The following is a 20510-nucleotide window of genomic DNA, read 5'->3' on the forward strand; positions in this document are numbered from 1 at the left end:
ATAGCAAAGGGACTTGGGAATACAGATCCATAATTCCTTGAAAGTGGTATCACAGGTAGGATGGGCTGTAAAGAGCTTTAGGCACATCTGCCTTCCTAAATCAGGGCAATGAGTACAGGAGTTGGGATGTTATGTTTAAGTTGTACAACAACAGTGTGGCCAGAATTGGAGTACTGCATGCAGTTCTGGTCACCAACCTACAGGAAAGATGTCAATAAGCTTGGAAGAATGTAGAGAAAATTTACAATGTTGCTGGGACTTGAAGTCCTGAGTTATAAGGAAAGCTTGAATAGCTTTGGACCTTACTTCCTGGAGAGTAGTAGAATGAAGGAAGACCTCTAAAGGTATATAAAATTATGAGGGGTATAGATAAGTTGAATACACGTCTTTTCCCATCAGGTTGGGTGAAACTAAATTAGAAGTCTTAGGTTAACGGTGAAATGAGAACTATTTAAGGCAAATCTTCATTCAAAGGATGGTCCAAGTACAGAACAAGCCAGTGGAAGTGGTAGATACAGGTTTGAATTGTAACATTTAAGTGAAGTTTAGGTAGGTACATGAATGGGGGAGTTTTGGAGGGATATGCAGGTGGATGGGACTAGGCAGAAGATCGGGTCAGCATGGGCCACAATCTATTTTCTTGATGCAGTACTCTATGACCATGAGAGAGTCATAGAAAACAACATTAAAATACTGTGATAAATTTTAGGGTTTACTGATATTCACCCGGAAAATACAAACATCAGATAAATTAGAGGACATATTGAGGACCATAAGAACATCTTTATTAACTATGGAGAAATATTTTGTGTGGCTTTTTTTTTTAAAACAAATCAGTAGTTCATGATGCAATTGAAGTATGGCTCATAATTCATCAAAAAAGGACATTTATATATTATGCAATTAAATTCCATTTATGCTCCCTTTTGTAATATCACATTCCACTGTACGTGCCACTTAAAATTACACAGCAAATATTTGAACTGTCCAATAGTTCCAATGGACATGAACTGAAAAGTGTGGTTAATGAAACACAGTATATTACTACATTAAAACAAATCAAATAAGTCTAGTTAGGCCTGAAGGGTTTTGATAATTGGTAATACGAAAAACTGATGTTGATTCTTTAAAAAGACATTTATCATGATCAATTAACCCAGTTCTACATGATAGAAACACATTAAAAGTGACTGAATAAATTAGGTTCATTTGAGAAAAAATGCTGAGTTCCAAGTAACGCAATGAAGTCCATCTTTAATCATAATCTTAGATCCACAAATACTGGTTTGCTTAGTGTTCCTAGAGTCAAACATACAAGAACTGGTGATGCGACCTTTTTGCTTTTATGCAGCAAACAACTGGAATACTCTACTGACTGAGGTACGCCAGGCGAGTATTGTGGAACATTTCCAAACTCTTCTAAAAGCCTATTTTTTTAAAAATTTGGCCTACCTACAGGACTACTTAATGCATGCTGATACTGATTATGTTTATATAATCTGATATATTAGATTATACATTATTCCATATAATGTTTGCCTTTACTTACGATTTAAAATTTTCTCTTATTTTTATGAATATGTTGGTTTATTTTTACAATCAACATAATGCACGTTGAGCCTGAATCTTAATGCATGAAAGGTGCCTTATGAATAATTATCAAATTAATTATGGATTTCACAGCTAAAAATCTTTATAATTCTCCTTCTCAATATCTAAAATCTATTTTACTCTTGCTTTGTTTCCTTTTCTCCCCACCCAATTTCAATAACAGTTTGAACTTTTACAGTACCTTTTTTATGTATGTATGTATATACAGTTTTATCCCAGGTGATTTGATGGGAGAGTGAAAAAAACAAAATCAAGTTGCTAACCTCAATGTGATTGACGGCTTACACTATCAAACCATTGATTAAAGTCTAAAGTAAAACCTCAAAGAATCAGGAAGATTTAAGGAGGGAACTTCGAAAGTTAAGCTGTTGAAGGCAATGGTTGCCAAGAATGCAAAGAATGAAGTCACAGATACTTAGCTGGCCAAAATTTTGGCACTGCAGATATTTGAGTGTAATCAATACCGAGCTCAGGGAAGTAGTGAGTAACAGTAATCAAGTTTAGGAGATAAATCATTGATGCTTCAAGTTAAGACAGATGAAAGTGGGCAAGGATATGCAATTTAAAACTCAGCTCTGGGTCAAATAAGATTCCAAAGTTGTAAACAACCTGGTCTAGCATCAGGTAATTTTTCTAAAGGTAGTAGGTAGTGGAGTCAAAAGGTTAAGAATGACGTTTGCAGTGGAGGCAAAAATCACATTTCCAGTCTTCCCATTATTTAGTTGGATACAAAGCAATGCTTCAGTAAGTGGTACATATTGATGCAATTACCTGATGTATAAACTTAGATTCATACTGTGAAATTAAGGTTACATTGAAACAATATTTGTGAAATAGTATTTAAGTATAAATCAGATGGAGAAATGACAATGTTGAAGAAAGCTATTGAAGGAAGACGTGCCAGTATTAGATTACCAGAATAAGGAATAAGACTTGAGATAAGGAGAAAGAGTCTATCATTTTTTTCCCTCTATAATTGAATATCAAGTTTGAAATGGAGATCAAAACTGTAGAGTGTCCTAATAATAGTGTACCGATGAAGGGCCTTGGCCTGAAACATCAGCTGCTTATTCTCCTCCATAGGTGCTGCCTGATCTGCTGAGTTCCTCTAGCATTTTGTGCGTTGCTCTGGATTTCCAGCATCTGCAGAATGTATTTAGTTTCGTCCAGGCACCAGAGTTTTAATATGTCTTATCTAGACTCAAGTTATACATAACTTTGGCTATAATATGGTCACTATAATCTGCCAAAACTAGCTTTATACATTTCTTCATTATCACTATTTGCTGAAGTATTGCAATCCATGTACTAAACGACACCTGCTAATACTCATGCTGGAAAGATCCTAATGAACACTTACAGTATATATCAGTTGTTAACATTTGACACTGCTGCCAAATTGCATATTTTTAAACTCTAACACTTTGGACAAAATTCCTTTTTCTAAATCCATTCACAAAATTTACACCTACCAAGTGCCTCCAACAATGAACCTTGTTCTACTTCAATTTTAAGCGGCTGCCAGAAACCCACCTGTCCATGATTTAGTTCATTATGGTCTGCCAAACAGCTAAGTGACCATCTACTTTAATACTTCTCCATCCATGTCATGGGTCGGACCATTTATTGACAAATAATATGCTGCAACCTATATAGATGTTACAGTAATCACATTTATGTGATGCAAGCAAGATTTCTTACTTTATAATAAAGGAGTCTACATTAATAAAAATATTTAAATCTTTATTAAAACCCTGAATATTCCCAAAAAGCTGAATGTTTCTGGGTTATTTCCCTTGGTGGTAATTATGGATATTAAACATGGGATGGACAATCCATAACATGATGCTGGCTTCATTAAAACAGGGAAACAGCATGATTGCAGATGACTCAATATTGTTACCATATGTTTAGAAAAATGCTGAGTCAGGGCATAATAATTAAAAACCATTTTAGCTGAGATATTAATCAATAAAAATATTTGTCCTAGAATTATGTTACTCTGTGGTCAAGTCAGCAGCTTTTTTTAAAAAAATCTTTGTAAATAGATTGATTGAGATGACAAGTTTAGTGCATGATAGCATCTTTGCAATACGCAGCTAGTTTGCAAGAGTTAAAAGAACGACAATTTTATACCAAAGGTGCTGTTATTTTACCAAACAGACGTTCCACAGAAACACAGGAAATGAATGTGCTCCAGCAAATGAAATCTGACACTAAGATCACGCCAATCCACAATCCACAAACTTGGGTTACTCATCATCCTTGCAGCCAGTTTTGCTCAACTGCAAACCAATGAAATGAGAAAAGATTAAAGGAAACTGAAGTACAGTATCAGAAAGGTTTGAGAACAATTCTAAATTTAATGCACTGTTCTGCGTAACTGAATTTTCAGAAGTTAAATTCATTTTGCTTTAAAGCAAGCCTCCAGATTTGATCATTGTAATTTTTTCAGAATTTTTGCAGGTAGAAATTGCCCCAACCCTGAAAATTCTCAATACTTTTGCAGAGCACTTTTTCGCATTTCTCCAAGTTAAATAGCCGTATCTGTCTTAACAAGAAAGTGCAGCAATAAGAAATGAAAGTTGGGATAAAGGCCATACAAGAGGCAAACAGGAGGGGAAAATGTAAAGTGCAGAGTGAACAATCAGAGCAAAACACTCAGTGTGCTGGGGGTGCTCATCAGGTCAGGCAGCATCTACGGATGGAAATAAACAGTCGACATTTTGGGTCGAGACTCCATCAGGACTAGAAAGAAAGGGAAAAGAAGTCAGAATAAGAAGGTGGGGGAGGGGACAAAGTAGTACAAGGTGGCAGGAGATGCATGAAACTGGGAAAGGGGGAGGGGTGAAAAAAAGAGCTGGGAAGTTGATCGGTGGAAGAGGTAAGGGGCTGGAGAAGGCGGACCATGAAAGAAGGGAAATGGGGAGAGCACCAGAGGCAGGTGACGGGCAGGTTACTTCACCCCACCCCTGGTTTCACCTATCATCTGCCACCTTGAACTTCTTCCTCCCTCTCCACACCCCCCCACCACCTTCTTACTTTGACCCTGATCTAGACGTTGTGGGTCTGGGAGCTACTGTCAGATCAGCCTTGATGAGGAATTGATTTTTTTTTAAAAAGTTGGTACATGTTACAACCACAGTATAAAAAGAGACAGGAAGAATGTACGTCTGTGGTGCTAATTAAGTAGGCTGCCTAGTCATGCATGCAGTTAGGCTTCGAATATTTGGAGAAGCATTTATTCAGGCCAGAGGAGAGTATATCACACTGACTTCTGATTTATTCTTGGTAAAGTGTAGAGGGCTTTTAGGTGTTAGGAAGCAATTCCCTTCCTTCAGGATACCAATCCCTTGAACTGCTTTTATAAATGCAATATTTACGAGGTTAGCCCAGTTGAGCCTAACAGCCTGCACAGGATAAATTACTTCTGGTGCATCATATTTTAAAAACAAATAAAGACTTACATGCTGCATGTCCAGGAACAAAGACATCCATCAGACAACAGATATTTGAAAGAAAATAAAAAAATATCAGTAATTGAAATGCTTATAATTGATAAACAATTCTAAAAGTTTGGCAATTGCAATAAATTTCATTTATTTTTAAATCATATCTAACAACTTTTTGTGCAATGTGTTGATTGCTTCCCTTTCATCCTATAGTCAGATGTGTGGTCTCTATAATGCTGAAATTCTTAACAAAAAGTCAATGCTATACCTTAATGACATCCACCCAATTCCATCCTCGTGGCAGTTCCCCTCGGTTATCTGATGGAAAAGTCAGAGACAGAACTTAAAATTATTCTCACTGCAAGATTCAAGCAGTTGCGTTTCTTTCTTTCACATTCCTTCCTCTGGAAATTTTCATAACTCTGCCAATTCAGTCAGCTCTACCATCCCCATACCTGGCTAATATTTAATGTGAATTTAGTGAGCTACACAACTTTGAGAACATTAAATCGAAGTTCAATTCAAAGAATTCTACAGTAGCCTCCATCTACTTTGCCAGTTGGGATCTGCAATGAGCTTGGCCCATACTGCCTTTGTGAACAAAAGATTTTACTGTGGACCTTTAATAATGACAAAGAAAATTAAAATAGATGGGTTATAATAAGGAAAATTGAAACCATTCAGTTAAAAGGGACAATACTTTTATAGGGACAGAACTGGATAGGGAGAGAAAAATAAAGTTGCACCTCTTGGGCTTAAGGGAGGAAAACAGCGTGATTCATCAAAATGATAACGTTCCGATAAATGCATTACTAGATTTGGGATACAAGGGAAAATTGCAAAATTTGCAAATGGATAGCAATTCGCAAATATGGCAAAGAAATGTCAAGGCAGCATACTCAATCTGATAGAACAGGTGAATCCGTGGCAGCTAAAATGCAGTGTGGAAATGTGGCAGGTATTTCTCAAGCAGAGTAATATGTACAGTTCCAAGCACAGTACTTGGGCAAAATTGCAGAATAAAGTTCCAAGAACAAGGGATTCTAGATCCGTAGGTATACGGAGAAAATGGGGTTATTCCCCTAAGGATTCATTTCCCAAATTTGGATAGCTCTTTAAAATTGAGAAGGGCTTTGAAGGGGTTAAAAATGTTTCCAATGGCTGAATGATCACTGTCCAGAAGAGAGTTAAGCTGGTATGGGATCAGAAAATAGCATGTGAACAAATTCAATATAGAATGGAACTTGCTAATGTTAATTCAGACAACTACACATAAAAGTTGCTGCTGAACGCAGCAGGCCAGGCAGCACAGGCCGAGACCCTTTGTCAGGACTAACTGAAAGAAGAGCTAGTAAAAGATTTGAAAGTGGGAGGGGGAGATCCGAGAGATGCTGCCTGGCCTGCTGCGTTCACCAGCAACTTTTGTGTGTGTTGCTTGAAATTCTAGCATCTGCAGATTTCCTTGTGTTTGTGATGCTAATGTTAATTCAGAGCTCCTTTTAGTAACAAATTCACACAGGCAGAGGACTCAAAGAAAATGTATACTTGGAAGTTCCTATTAGCAGATATAGAATGAAGGGAACCAACTTCAGTAATGGTAGCTGATACAACAGAACCCAAGTAGATGTCTGCTAGAGAAAAATTTGTACTTGATTGGTAGAGCTGTTTTATAATAATCATTTTGCAGTTAAATAAAACTGGAATATTATTTAAAACAACATCTTCCTAACTCCTAATCGCATTGCAGAAGCAATGAGTGATATATCACAACTGCGAGCACACAACATTTAATAAATGTATCATTGCAGAATTCCAAACCTGTTTTATCAGCCAACTTTTTCTTTTGCGACTTTGACAAGTGTTCTTTTTTCTCTTTTTTCTTAGCCACAGAAATATTTGTAGTTACAGAATTTTCATCCGTTGACGTGGTCTACAGAGAAATTAAATTTTATATTAATACCAAATCATTTAACGAATCCTCTTCATCCTCTCCATAACAAATGACTACTAACATCAACTGGCTCCTGTCCAGAGCAACACACAACATGCTGGAGGAAGAGAGCATAGCGAGCACCTATGGAGAGAAATAGACAGTTGAGATCTTTCATTGGGACTGGAAAGAAAGAGGGGAGGGTAGGCAGTATAAAAAGGTGGGCAAAGGTGTGGGGGTGGGGAGGGTGGATCCAGGTAAGAGGGGAATGATAGGAAAGTGAAGAAGGGGGAGAATGGGAATGATGGAAGTAGGATTGAAGATGGAACCTGATAAGAAGACAGTGAACCATGGAATAGGGAAGAGGTGAGAACAAGAATCAGGAAGGAGGAATGTATGGGTGAAAGGTAGATTGAGAGGGATACAGGAGGGAAAGAAAGGATGGGGCCAGTGGAAAAAAAGGGTCAAAAATGGACAGAGGTTTAGATTAAGGGTTAAAAATGGACAGAAGGAAGTAGTTACCATAAATAAGAAAAACTTGTTTCATGCTGTCAGATTGGAGATTACCGTGGCAGAATATGAGCTCCTGTTCCTTTAATCTGCATCTAGCCTCAATTTGGCAGAAGCTAAGGACAGACATGTTGATGAGATTGGAAAATGGAGTTAAGATGGCTGGCCACTGGGAGATCCTAGCTGACATGGCAGGCAGAGCAAAGGTGCTCAATGAAACTACACCCCAAACTCTATCAAGTCTTACCCATGCAGAGGTTACATCAGATGCAACAAATTACATCAATGGATTCACATGTGAAGTGCTGCTCACTGGGATGGGTTTTTGGGGGCATTAACTGGCAGTGAGGGGTAGTGTAGTAGGGAAAGATGTAACTCATAACACCGTTGCAGGGATAAGTGCCTGGAGGGGAATCAGTGGGGAGTGAAAATAGACAAGCAGTCACAGAGAGATTGACCCTGTGGAAAGAGAGGGGAGGGGAGGGTCATGGTGGGATGCCTTTGGAGATGGTGGATGAGATTATGGATGTGCAAGCTTGTGGAGTGGTTGGCTGCTCTGGATACTTTCATCTCCAACAGTTGATGGGACATTAACTACCTTGACTTCACTACTCCCCTCAGCTACTCCAGCCTTAGCCCCTCTGAACACACTGTAATCCTTGACTCCTTGTCTTTATTGCATGGTCCACTTTACCACTTCCATCTGTTAACTCAGATTCATACATCATTCCTACTCTCTCCCCCCACTTTCCTATCAATCCGTTTTCATCTTGAATTACCTAACACTTGCCAGCTTTTGCTTCACTCCTTCCCTCTCCCCTATCTACATTCTCCAACTTTTTTTTTTAAAATATATAGGCTATATCCTTTCTTTCCAATCCTGATAAAGGATCTTGACCCAATACGTCAATTGTGTATTTCCCTCCATTGACGCTGCCTGATCTGCTAAGTTCTGCCAGTATTTGGTGTGTTGCTCCCGACTTACGACATCTGTAGTCTCTCTTCTATCTCACATACAGAAATGTGTGACTGAACATCAAGCATTTGCTTCAGTGACTCTACACATTTTTCCAAAAATAAACTGGTGAGGGGTCTGTTTCTGCTTAATACATGCATACTGCACTTATTACACAATGAATAGCCTTAATGAATTTAATTTTTTGTGTGTATCAACTGGCTGTTGTCTTCCACACTCTAACAAAAAAGCACAATTCAATTGTATCACATAAGAAAGTCTGATGGCTGTGAAATCCACTTTAAAAATGTAAGTTTGTTTTCCTGCATTTAAACGACCTAATGCTTAAAGGCAAGACCAAGTGTGCCAAGGAACATGCAGGACTGAGAGACTGGCATCACAACAGCAACCTTGCACTCAATATCAGCAAGACCAAGGAAATGATTGTGGATTTCAAGAAAGGGAAAGTCAGGAGACCACACACCGGTCATCATTGACAGGTGAGCCATGGAAAAGGAGAGCAGCTTTAAGTTCTTGGGCATAAACATCTCAGGGAATCTATTCTGGGTCCAACGGATTGATGAAGATAGCACCCTAACAGCTCTATTCAGGACCTTGAGGAGATTTGGTATATCACCAAAGACAACTGCAAATGTCACAGGTGTATGATGGACAGCATTCTGACCTCTTGCATCACAACACCACCACCATCATTCCCACAATTGTGATTGGTAAGTTACAGAATCTGAGCCTCTGTACCTCCCTCTGCAATTGGATCCTCGACTTCCTAACCGGAAGACCACAATCTGTGCGGATTGGTGATAATATCTCCTCCTTGCTGACAATCAACACTGGTGCACCTCAGGGGTGTGTGCTTAGCCCACTCTCTCTATACCCATGACTGTATGGCTAGGCATAGCTCAAATACCATCTATAAATTTACTGAAGATACAAGCATTGTTGGTAGAATCTCAGGTGGTGACGAGAGGGCATACAGGAGCAAAATATGCTAACTAGTGGAGTGGCGTCACAGCAACACCCTGGCACTCAACGCCAGTAACATGAAAGAGCAGATTGTGGTCTTCAGGAAGGGTAAGAAGAAGGAACACAAACCAATCCTCAGAAGGATCAGAAGTGGAGAGAGTGTGCAACCAAGTTCCTGGGTGTCAAGATCTCTGAGGACCTAACCTGGTCCCAGCATATCGATGCAGCTGTAAAAACGGTAAGACAGCTAGTATACTTCATTAGAAGAGATTTGGTATGTCAATAAAACACTCAAAAACTTCTATAGATGTACCGTGGAGATCATTTTGACAGGCTGCATCACTGTCTGGTATGGACCTACAAAGTACCCAGGATATCTTCAAGGAGCGGTGTCTCAGAAAGTCAGTTTCCATTATTAAGGACCCCCAGCACCCAGGGCAGGCCCTTTTCTCATTGTTACTACCAGGTAGGAGGTACAGAAGCCTGAAAGCGCACACTCAGCGATTCAGGAACAGCTTCTTCCCCTCTGCCATGAGATCCCTAAATGGACTTTGAATCCATTACCTCACTTTTTAAAAATACATATTATTCTTGTTTTTGCATGATTTTTAATCTATTCAATATACATATACTGTAATTAATTTACTTATTAATTTATTTTTTTCATTTTCTTCTATATTATGTATTGCAATGAACTGCTGCTGCTAAGTTAACAAATTCAACAACACATGCTGATAATAAAGCTGATCCTGATTCTGCACCCTGGCATGGAAGCTCCAATGCACAGGATCACAAGAGAAGCTGCAGAGGGTTGTAGTGTTAACTAGCTCCAACATGGCACAATACTCCCCATCATTGAGAACACCTTAAAGGGGCAGTGCCTCAAGGTGACTGCACCTGTCACTGAGAACCTTCAACAAATTTCACATCATAAGTCAGTGAAAATAAATCTGACTGATTCTGCACACAATTTAAAGCCTGACAGCACAGTATTTCATAAATCACCTTACATTTCAGAGTCATTTGTCCTATGAACAGAAATATTAACTGCATAAATGTGACTATATTATCACAGTCCAAGTCCATGACATAACATTTTAGCAGCACCAGATCACTCAGGAATTGTTCCTGTTAAAAGAAAGACTATATATTGCGGGGTTTTTACATTAGACTTACGACTGTATTGACTACTGGTCGGTGGTTTTCCATGAGTTGCTCTTGATTCTCTTTAGCCCATTCAAACAGTGTGTACATCATGGCTGTCCCAAGATTTACTTCAATCTGCTCCTGCAGTTTGGCTATTATATTTTGCTTCACTGATGTAGAACTGATGAATACACAAAACATGTAAAAGATATAATCCAATGGTTTACCATATTGAGTAATATACAATTCCAATACAAGTTGTGGTTTTTAATTAACAAAGTAATTCAATAAGTTCTGCCAGATCTTTATAAAAGCTTCCAACCATTGCAAGTGACATCAAAATCAACGTTCAACAGAGACAGGGCAGAAAGTCTGACTAAACTTGAGTCAAGTACAGGATAGAAAACAGTTGACAATCATAACTGAATGGGCAGATATTCATTTACACCACTGCATACATGGGTGAAATTTTGGGAAATATGTTTTGTATACATTAAAGTTTGTACAAGGATAGCTATAAACCACACTGCTGAGCAGTTACATTGTACATCAGTAATAACTTCATAATATGTCAACAAGTTACACTGGACTGGCCTTATTGCAACATATGGAGCAGAAAATCTATTATCAAAATAGTAACTGTTATGTCTATACTTTTTAAAAAAAGTAAATAATTCTTAAATTGAGAGCAATTCAGTTCAAAAATTACCACTAGATTTTAATTCACTAAGGACATTTCAGATTCTTTAGAAACTGAAGTGAGATCAAGTCATTCAGAACTCTGTACTGAACCAGTTTCGAACTCTTACATGCTATTATTGAAGAAGGCATTCAATGATATGTTTGGGGCCATTTCTGGATACATTTCAGGCCATGAAATTTCTAGCAGGAAGGCTTTAGGGTCGCCAAGGTTACCTATCTAAAATGTAACAAAACAAAATAGAAATCAAAGTTAAATTTGATACTGGTAGTGAAGTGAAGATATGATGAGACAACATTTTTTGTCAACAATTATTCATACATTGGATATTCTTAAGAACTTTTAACATCCATCTCCAGTTATTTATTGCATAATGATCACCATTTTGTTACACTGCCCCCCCCCGCAACTTTCCCTCTATTACAATCAAGTAAAATAATTAAGAGAAGGATAAAATTGGAAGATAGGAGAGAGAAGTATTTGGAATTTCAATTTTGTCACCAGGCAATTATCCAGTGCAGCAAATCACATTCATGCTGCAGAACCCACCTGGTCATTTTTTCCACAAGTAGTAAAAATAAAATAATTGGCTCCACAATGGGCAAGTTATGTTCTTGTGACAATGCTCAAACATCAGCAATTGGTAACAATTATGGTCAATTATCATGGGAATGCTTTTATACAAGTTAGTGGTTTTGAAATAAAAAAGCATTCCTAAAGAAAACAACACTTGAAACACCCAGGAGATCAGGCAGCACCAACGGAAAGAGAAACATAACACTGAAGATTCTGATGAAGGGTCTCGGCCCAAAACATCAACTGTTTATTCCCATCCATGGGTGCAGCCTGACCTTCTGAGTTCCTCCAGCGCATTATGTGTGTTATTGAAGATCCAAGACCCTTCATCAAAACCGAGAAAGAAAGAAAGTTATCTTTCAGAGAAAATGAGAAGGGTTGGTAGAACGTAATAAATAAACACTCAGTACAAGACCAAATGTGTTAATGTAGCCATTAAAATCAGATTATGCTTCTTTGTTATACTTTGCTTTAGTTATACTGCAAAATGTGTGTCGGCGCGTGGCCAAGTGGTTAAGGCGTTGGTCTAGTGATCTGAAGGTCGCTAGTTTGAGCCTCAGCTGAGGCAGTGTGTTGTGTCCTTGAGCAAGACATTTAACCACACATTGCTCTGTGACGACACATTGCCCTAGTGCCCTTCCCTTGGACAACATTGGTGGCGTGGAGAGGGAAGACTTGCAGCATGGGCAATTGCCCGTTTTCCATACAACCTTTGCCCTGGCCTGTGCCCTGGAAACCTTCCAAGGTGCAAATCCATGGTCTCACGAGACTAACGGATGCCTAACTTCAAAATTATTCTGATGAATTGCTGTAGGAAGCTTTTGTTTTTGGTACAAAATAGGTGTTTTGAGAAAAATCTCAAAAATATTGTGTGCTTACGTTTAATCCTTTTTCCAACTATACCCATACTTCATGATCATTTTGATAGATATATATTTCTAATCACACCCATACTTCACAATCACTCCAATATGAATTTATTTGATTCATGTCACTATTAAATTGATGGATGCTACAAGTCAGCTACAAGAATGTATCTTTCACTAATGTATCCAGCATACAAGTAGAATCTGAAGATACAACACAATGAAGTAAAGAATCAATAATCAGCAAAAACATTAACTTATAATCACTAAATACTATATACTTATAGGGTAGTTGTACCAAAATCCATCCTATACTCACCCGATACTGAAAAGATGTTGGACTGAGTTCTTTAAAACATTCATCTCCTTCATAAATGGAGCGCAGAGCTTCAAGCTCCATCTGAAAATAAAAATCTCATTACAATATTAAAAATGACACACACTCTCTAACTGTAAAATCATAACCCCAAATTAGATTATTTGAATGAAGTTTCATAGCATTTAATGAGCACAAGAAACAAATTCATAAATCTAATAAACATTGTTTTTCTTTCCTCAGATGTAGCTTGAATTGAATTTTGACAGTCTATCCTTGAGATTTTAAGCATCTTCCATAAATCTCTAGCAAGTTTCTATAAATGTCCATAAACAATGTACCACAATGTGATTTTTCTCTTTCAGAATCATACAAGGACAAGCTGGAACTTAAGCAAAATCTACACAGACAATTTTCATGTGATCCTCTGACTTTTTGGACATAACGTTCAATAGGTGAATGAGGTTGTTACATTGTCTCCATTTATTTAGCGATTCATTGGTCTTGCAAAGGTGGAAATGAGGCACCCTTTCTGAATCACAGGTATCCATGTGAGAAAAAGATTTTGACCTAGTTACAAAACCAACAATCATCACCAATTCTGAGCAAAATTCTTCACTTGTTCAGTTTAAGAAATCATATTGTATTAGAACGGTGGAAAGAAGCAAACGGGGAAACTACAGTACGAGGGGAAAAATGCAGCATGCGGACTCCAACTTTGATTTGCCCTGCTTTGAGATGCAGCACCAATGTATTGAGGATGTTAGAAATCCGGGAACAGAGTAGCAAACGGTGGAATCACTCGGTATCTGCAGAGTGAGAAAGGGAATTACACTTCCAAATCGATGAAGAGGTTATTGATTTGTAACGCTAACTCTGCTCCACTCTCCACAGTAGCTGTCAGGAGCATTTTCAGGTCTTATTTCCAGCAATGGGATGTATCAGAAAAGTTCCCGTATTCGCACCGCTGGCATTTTGACGTTAGCCATTGACTGAAACCATGTGGTACGCAGACCGGGTGACCTTCGGAGCCCCAGGGACCACCAAGAGAAGCAGCAAGCAGGCAGAGTCGCCACGCCCCCGGCACTGGGGAGAGAGCCTGTCGGCTGGCCGGCTCAAGCACGCGAAAGGTCGGACTCGGTGGCCGCAGTGCGGCTCCGATGCGCGGCGGCTCTCACCGTCTGGTCTTCGTTGGTTGCCATCACAGTTACCAGGCGGTGTCAGAGCCGAGCAACCTCCATCCACCCACCCCGGGAGGGCTCGGTTCAGCAAAGCGTCCACCGGAGGCAACAGGCACTCCTTTCCGCCCGGCCTGACTGCTCGCTGCTGTTTGCCCTTTGACCCCTTCGCGCCGCACTCCATTGGTCGCGACGGCGGCATATTCGGCCAATCAATTGCTTATTTTGTACGGTCGCCTGCGAGTGTCACGTGATCGGACTCCCATGCTCCCTCGATGTGGCCGTGGGTCCCTTCGTTTAGTGACAGGCACCTAGCATGTTTATAGCCTCAGGTATTCACTGACAGCTATGAGCAGGTCTCCCACTCCGTCGACTCTATCTGGACAGACACTTCCTATAGTCCCTGTTCTAATTCAAAGTTTAAAGTAAATGTATTACCAAAGTACATATATTTCCCCATATACAACCCTGGGATTCATTCTCTTGAGGGCAATCACAGAAAATACAAGAAACACAATAAAATCAATGAAAGACCAACAGGGTGGACAACTAATGTGCATAAAAACAATAAACTGTGCAAATACAAAAAGAAAGAAAAGAGGAATAAATGCATACATACATGCATATATAAATAAATAATAAATATTAAGAACATGAGATAAAGAGTCCTTGAAGGTGAATCCATGGGTTGCGGGAAAAGTTCAGTGATGAGATGAGTAAAATGATCCCTTCTGGTTCAAGAGCCTTATGATTGGGGGGTAATAACTGTTCCTGAACCTGGTGGTACAGGTCCTGAGGCTCCTGTACCTACTTCTTGATGGCAGCAATGAGAAGAGAACATGTTGTGGATGATGAGGGTCACTGACGATGACGGATGCTGCTTTCGTAAAACAGTGCTCAGTGATAACATAGGAGCATAAGAAATAGGAGCAGAAGCAGCCCATCCATCCGTCAAGCCTGCTCCACCATTCAGTAAGATCACGGCTGATCTGACCGCACCACCTACCTGCCTTTTCCCCATAACCCTTAATTCCCCTACTATACAAAAATGCAACTAGTCAATATACTCTCCACCACACATCTATTTTGTCAAAGTTTTAGATGACATGCTGAATATTCGCACACTTCTAAAAAGCAGAGGTGCTACCGTGATTTCTTTGTAATGGCACTTAAGTGCTGGGCCCAGGACAGATTCTCTGAAATGATAACACCGAGGAATTTAAAGTTGCTGACCCTCTCCACTTCTGATCCCCCAATGAGGATTGACTCCTGGACCTCTGGTTTCCTCCTCCTGAAGTCAATATTCATCTTCTTGGTCTTGCTGACATTGAGTGAGAGGTGGTTGCTGTTGCACCACTCAGCGCTATAGAACCAACCTCTTCTTTTGGAAAGAATTGCATTCTTTCTTCTAAAGAATGTGTATAATGTGTATAATTTATACTTTATATATTTGTATATAATGCTATGTGATGTGCTGCAGGTAAGTTGCTTATTGTATATGCATATGACAAAACTCGACTTTGACTTTGAATAGTCCCCCACTGGTGAGCAGGTTACCTAGTTCACACCTGGTATCGGTACATCCTCGTTCAACATCTTGGCTGCATATGCTCCTGGTTGAGCATTCTGTAGCTAATGCATTGGTGGTCTGCATGCAGCTTAGACAAAAGGAGAGATGGGTAGTGGGTAGGGAAATATAACATAGTTACTTGAATGAAGCAAAAGGACCAGGGAGAGAAAATGAAGATATTCAAATGAACACCTGAAAAGATAATGCAGACTTGAAGCATTGACAATCTCTTCCCCTAACAGAAGTCCTCAGCCAGGTTCTTCTAGCAGACTAGAGATACAAGAGACTGCAGATACTGGAATTTAGGGCAATATGCACAAAAGAAAAACCTGGAGAAACTCAGCATCTATGGAGGGAAATGGACAGTCAATGTTTTGAGTCCTGCAGCAGATAATTTGTTGCTCCAGATTCCTCCTTCTGAATGAACAAGATGTGAATTTTATTTTTAGAACTAATTTGGATTATGGATTTGCAGGAGACAACACAAGGGAGGTTACAACTAAATTTGGATGTCCACCAATAGGATAACATAGACGTAGGCAGGCTGAAGCATGAAGCTGGTTTAGAGACTGAAGTGATGGTAGTCAAATGATTCCAGTTTTCAAATGGTAGAGGATTTATGCATACACCACAAGAGGTGTCTCTATGATCCATGTGATCCCATCAAGACTGTGAATCCAATGCAAATTAGTGCTGAATCTTAGGTTGATATGTCCCTGTGCATTTATGAACAATTATCAAGGTTGCCCAAGTTCTGCTACCTTAGGGTATGCGGTAATAATTATGATATTCCCCCTTGAAGGTGTGAGAACATTATGGAGAGAAAACCTTGTGGAAGTATGCTATTGCACTCATGTAGCATAGGACCAGACCCTGTTGCCTACCATGTTCATGTTGGCCATCAAGTACCTCAGCACAAATAGTGAAAACAAATGACACAATCCATTAAAATATAAATCTCAGGCATGAAATCATGAAAATTCCCACATATAGCCAAGAGATAGTTGATAATAAGCAAACATTCATGAAATGGAGACATGAAAGATACCATGCTGGCATCCAGAGCAACAAGCGAAGCATAATTCATGCCTTAGGGTCGCCTGTTGAGGCCACCGAGGAAGGCAGTGCCTGAAATGGCTGTGTGCCACGGATTCTGGGCTGGTTCCTCCTCCGGTCAGTGCTGCTCTCCAGTGTTCACTCAGAGGGAGACAAGTTGGATTGCTGTCATCTGCAGCTGCACACTGCAACTTGAGGCACTACTGTGGCCTGTTTTTGCAGAAACGTAGCCCCAGGACAACATCTATGCACCATAAATCTGCAGGCCATGTCACTAAAGGATTTGGGCTATATTATAGTCCTTAATTTTGTTTTGTAATTATGTTTTTTTCTGCTATCATAATTACATGTGCAATATGTGCTGTGTGATTGATTGTTCTGTGCTTTGCACCTTGAACTCAGATGAACACCGTTTTCATGTGTAAGTTTGAGTAACAATTGAACTTAATATTCAAACTGGTTCTGATTCTGATTCATGTCCTCCCATCCGTAGAGGGGGCTGCAGCAGGATGTTCATTCTTTGTGCTCTCACTGTGTGAAATCACCTGACTGGGGTGACACACTGCTCCATGGGTGGGTGGAACACATTTGGCCACTGATTGGATTACGGTCATGTCACTCCAAGAAGAGCCTCCCCTATTGACGCTTTACGTCTTCACGCAGTGTTTGGGGAGGCCTATAGTTTCAGTTTGAGGAAGGACGGATGGAGTCCTGAGGTGATCGGCTGGGTCAGGTATTGTGCTGCAGCGTCGGGTATCGGGTGGGAACAGGGATCAGCTATCGCCGTGTCCGGTGATGCCATTGAGACTCTGTCGGTGACTCCCGGGGGGAAGGAGATCCCCACTGTTCGTCAATGTCTCTAGGGTAGGAAGCGAGACTTTACTCTGCTCATCTCCAGGGAGGGAGGCTCACCCACCGGCAGTGACTGTCTCCAGGTGAGAGAGCTACACCCTGCCCCACTGTCAGTGGCTGTCTCCGGGGGAGGGAGAGAGACCCTGCTCATCCACTGTTAGTGACTGTCTCCGGGGGAGGGAGAGAGACCCTGCTCATCCACTGTCAGTGGCTGTCTCCGGGTGAGGGAGAGAGACCCTGCCCCACTGTCAGTGACTGTCTCCGGGGAGGGAGAGAGACCCTGCCCCACTGTCAGTGACTGTCTCCGGGTGAGGGAGAGAGAGACCCTGCCCCACTGTCAGTGACTGTCTCCGGGTGAGGGAGAGAGACCCTGCTCATCCACTGTCAGTGGCTGTCTCCGGGTGAGGGAGAGAGACCCTGCCCCACTGTCAGTGACTGTCTCCGGGGAGGGAGAGAGACCCTGCCCCACTGTCAGTGACTGTCTCCGGGTGAGGGAGAGAGAGACCCTGCCCCACTGTCAGTGACTGTCTCCGGGTGAGGGAGAGAGAGACCCTGCTCATCCACTGTCAGTGACTGTCTCCGGGGGAGGGAGAGAGACCCTGCTCATCCACTGTCAGTGACTGTCTCCGGGTGAGGGAGAGAGACCCTGCCCCACTGTCAGTGACTGTCTCCGGAGGAGGGAGAGAGACCCTGCCCCACTGTCAGTGACTGTCTCCGGGGGAGGGAGAGAGACCCTGCTCATCCACTGTCAGTGACTGTCTCCGGGGGAGGGAGAGAGACCCTGCTCATCCACTGTCAGTGACTGTCTCCGGGTGAGGGAGCTACACCCTGCCCCACTGTCAGTGATTGTCTCCGGGTGAGGGAGCTACACCCTGCCCCACTGTCAGTGACTGTCTCCGGGGGAGGGAGAGAGAACCTGCCCCACTGTCAGTGACTGTCTCCGGGGGAGGGAGAGAGACCCTGCCCCACTGTCAGTGACTGTCTCCGGGGGAGGGAGAGAGACCCTGCTCATCCACTGTCAGTGACTGTCTCTGGGTGAGGGAGAGAGACCCTGCTCATCCACTGTCAGTGACTGTCTCCAGGTGAGGGAGAGAGACCCTGCCCCACTGTCAGTGACTGTCTCCGGGGGAGGGAGAGAGACCTTGCACCACTGTCAGTGACTGTCTCCGGGGGAGGGAGAGAGACCCTGCTCATCCACTGTCAGTGACTGTCTCCGGGTGAGGGAGCTACACCCTGCCCCACTGTCAGTGACTGTCTCCGGGTGAGGGAGAGAGACCCTGCCCCACTGTCAGTGACTGTCACCGTAGGAGGGAGAGAGAGAGACCTTGCCCCACTGTCAGTGACTGTCTCCGGGTGAGGGAGAGAGACCCTGCCCCACTGTCAGTGACTGTCTCCGGGTGAGGGAGAGAGACCCTGCCCCACTGTCAGTGACTGTCTCCGGGTGAGGGAGAGAGACCCTGCCCCACTGTCAGTGACTGTCTCCGGGTGAGGGAGAGAGACCCTGCCCCACTGTTAGTGACTGTCTCCGGGTGAGGGAGAGAGACCCTGCCCCACTGTCAGTGACTGTCTCTGGAGGAGAGAGAGAGACCCTGCCCCACTGTCAGTGACTCTCACCGGGGGAGGGAGAGAGAGAGACCCTGCCCCACTGTCAGTGACTGTCTCCAGAAGAGAGAGAGAGAGAGAGACCCTGCCCCACTGTCAGTGACTGTCTCCGGAGGAGGGAGAGAGAGAGACCCTGCCCCACTGTCAGTGACTGTCTCCGGAGGAGGGAGAGAGAGACCCTGCCCCACCGGCAGTAACTGTCTCCGGGGAGGGAGAGAGAGAGACCCTACCCACTGTCAGTGACTGTCTTCGGGTGAGGGAGAGAGACCCTGCCCCACTGTCAGTGACCCTCTCCGGGTGGGGGAGAGAGACCCTGCCCCACTGTCAGTGACTGTCTCTGGGGGAGGGAGAGAGACCCTACCCCACTGTCAGTGACTGCGGGGGAGAGAGACCCTGCCCCACTGTCAGTGACTGCGGGGGAGAGAGACCCTGCCCCACTGTCAGTGACACTCACTGGGGGAGGGAGAGAGACCCTGCCCCACTGTCAGTGACTGTCTCCAGAGGAGGGAGAGAGACCCTGCCCCACTGTCAGTGACTGTTTCTGGGGAGGGAGAGAGATCCTCCCCCACTGTCAGTGACTGTCTCTGGGGGAGGGAGAGAGACCCTGCCCCACTGTCAGTGACCCTCTCCGGGGGAAGGAGAGAGACTTTGCCCCACTGTCAGTGACCCTCTCTGGGGGAAGGAGAGAGACTTTGCCGTACTGTCAGTGACTGTCTTGGGGGAGTGAGGGATACCTTGTTCTCTATCTCTTGAGGGGAGGATGGGTGATTCTGCCCCACTGTCAGTGACCTTCTCTGGGGAGGGAGACCCTGCCCCACTCTCAGTGACTGTCTCTGGTGTAAGGGAGTGAGGCTAGTTCATTATGTTACTGCCCTTGGAGGGTGGGAATGAGCTTGAGTCCTGTTATTAATAACTGTCTCTTGACTTGGGACTGTCGTTGTCCCTCTGTTGATGACAGATTCGGCCCTGCTAGAATACGGTTGTATGACCAGGCCTCATTTGTGATTCTGATTGTTGGAGTGGTATTCTGATCTTAAAACTCTCCACTCTGTTTGTCTTTTTTTTCCCCTCCAGAAAACTATCTTTAAAATTTTGGTGGAACTGTGCTTTGAGTTATTAGTCCTAATAACCATCTGTCATGTTACCAATTAGCGATCTGAAGGTCGTGGGTTTGAGCCTCGGCTGAGGCAGCGTGCGTGTCCTTGA

At 42.4% G+C, this 20510-nt stretch overlaps 2 protein-coding genes across 3 annotated transcripts in view; one reads left to right on the forward strand and one right to left on the reverse strand.

Annotated features, from left to right (window-relative positions):
* Nucleotides 1-5254: 5254 nt before the first annotated feature.
* On the reverse strand, nt 5255-14385 carry rwdd (RWD domain containing 4). The gene is made up of 6 exons (XM_072257125.1): nt 14225-14385; nt 13050-13130; nt 11398-11507; nt 10619-10769; nt 6882-6993; nt 5255-5381 (listed from the first exon to the last, which is right to left on the reverse strand). The coding sequence occupies exons 1-6, from the start codon at nt 14246-14248 to the stop codon at nt 5326-5328; spliced, it is 534 nt and encodes a 177-aa protein (XP_072113226.1). The 5' UTR covers nt 14249-14385; the 3' UTR covers nt 5255-5325.
* Nucleotides 14386-17482: 3097 nt separating this feature from the next.
* Nucleotides 17483-20510, forward strand: part of trappc11 (trafficking protein particle complex subunit 11) — a 69416-nt gene continuing 66388 nt past the window's right edge. Inside the window, exon 1 of one of the 2 annotated variants that reach the window (XM_072257708.1) lies at nt 17483-17583. The gene's annotated coding sequence lies outside the window, so the exon portion shown is untranslated. Of the gene's footprint in view, nt 17584-17620; nt 17786-20510 lie in introns of those variants that run through there. The other variant, XM_072257709.1, reaches the window with a different exon arrangement.

This window comes from Mobula birostris, chromosome 5 (genome assembly GCF_030028105.1).
Source record: "Mobula birostris isolate sMobBir1 chromosome 5, sMobBir1.hap1, whole genome shotgun sequence".
Classification (NCBI taxonomy): domain Eukaryota; kingdom Metazoa; phylum Chordata; class Chondrichthyes; order Myliobatiformes; family Myliobatidae; genus Mobula; species Mobula birostris.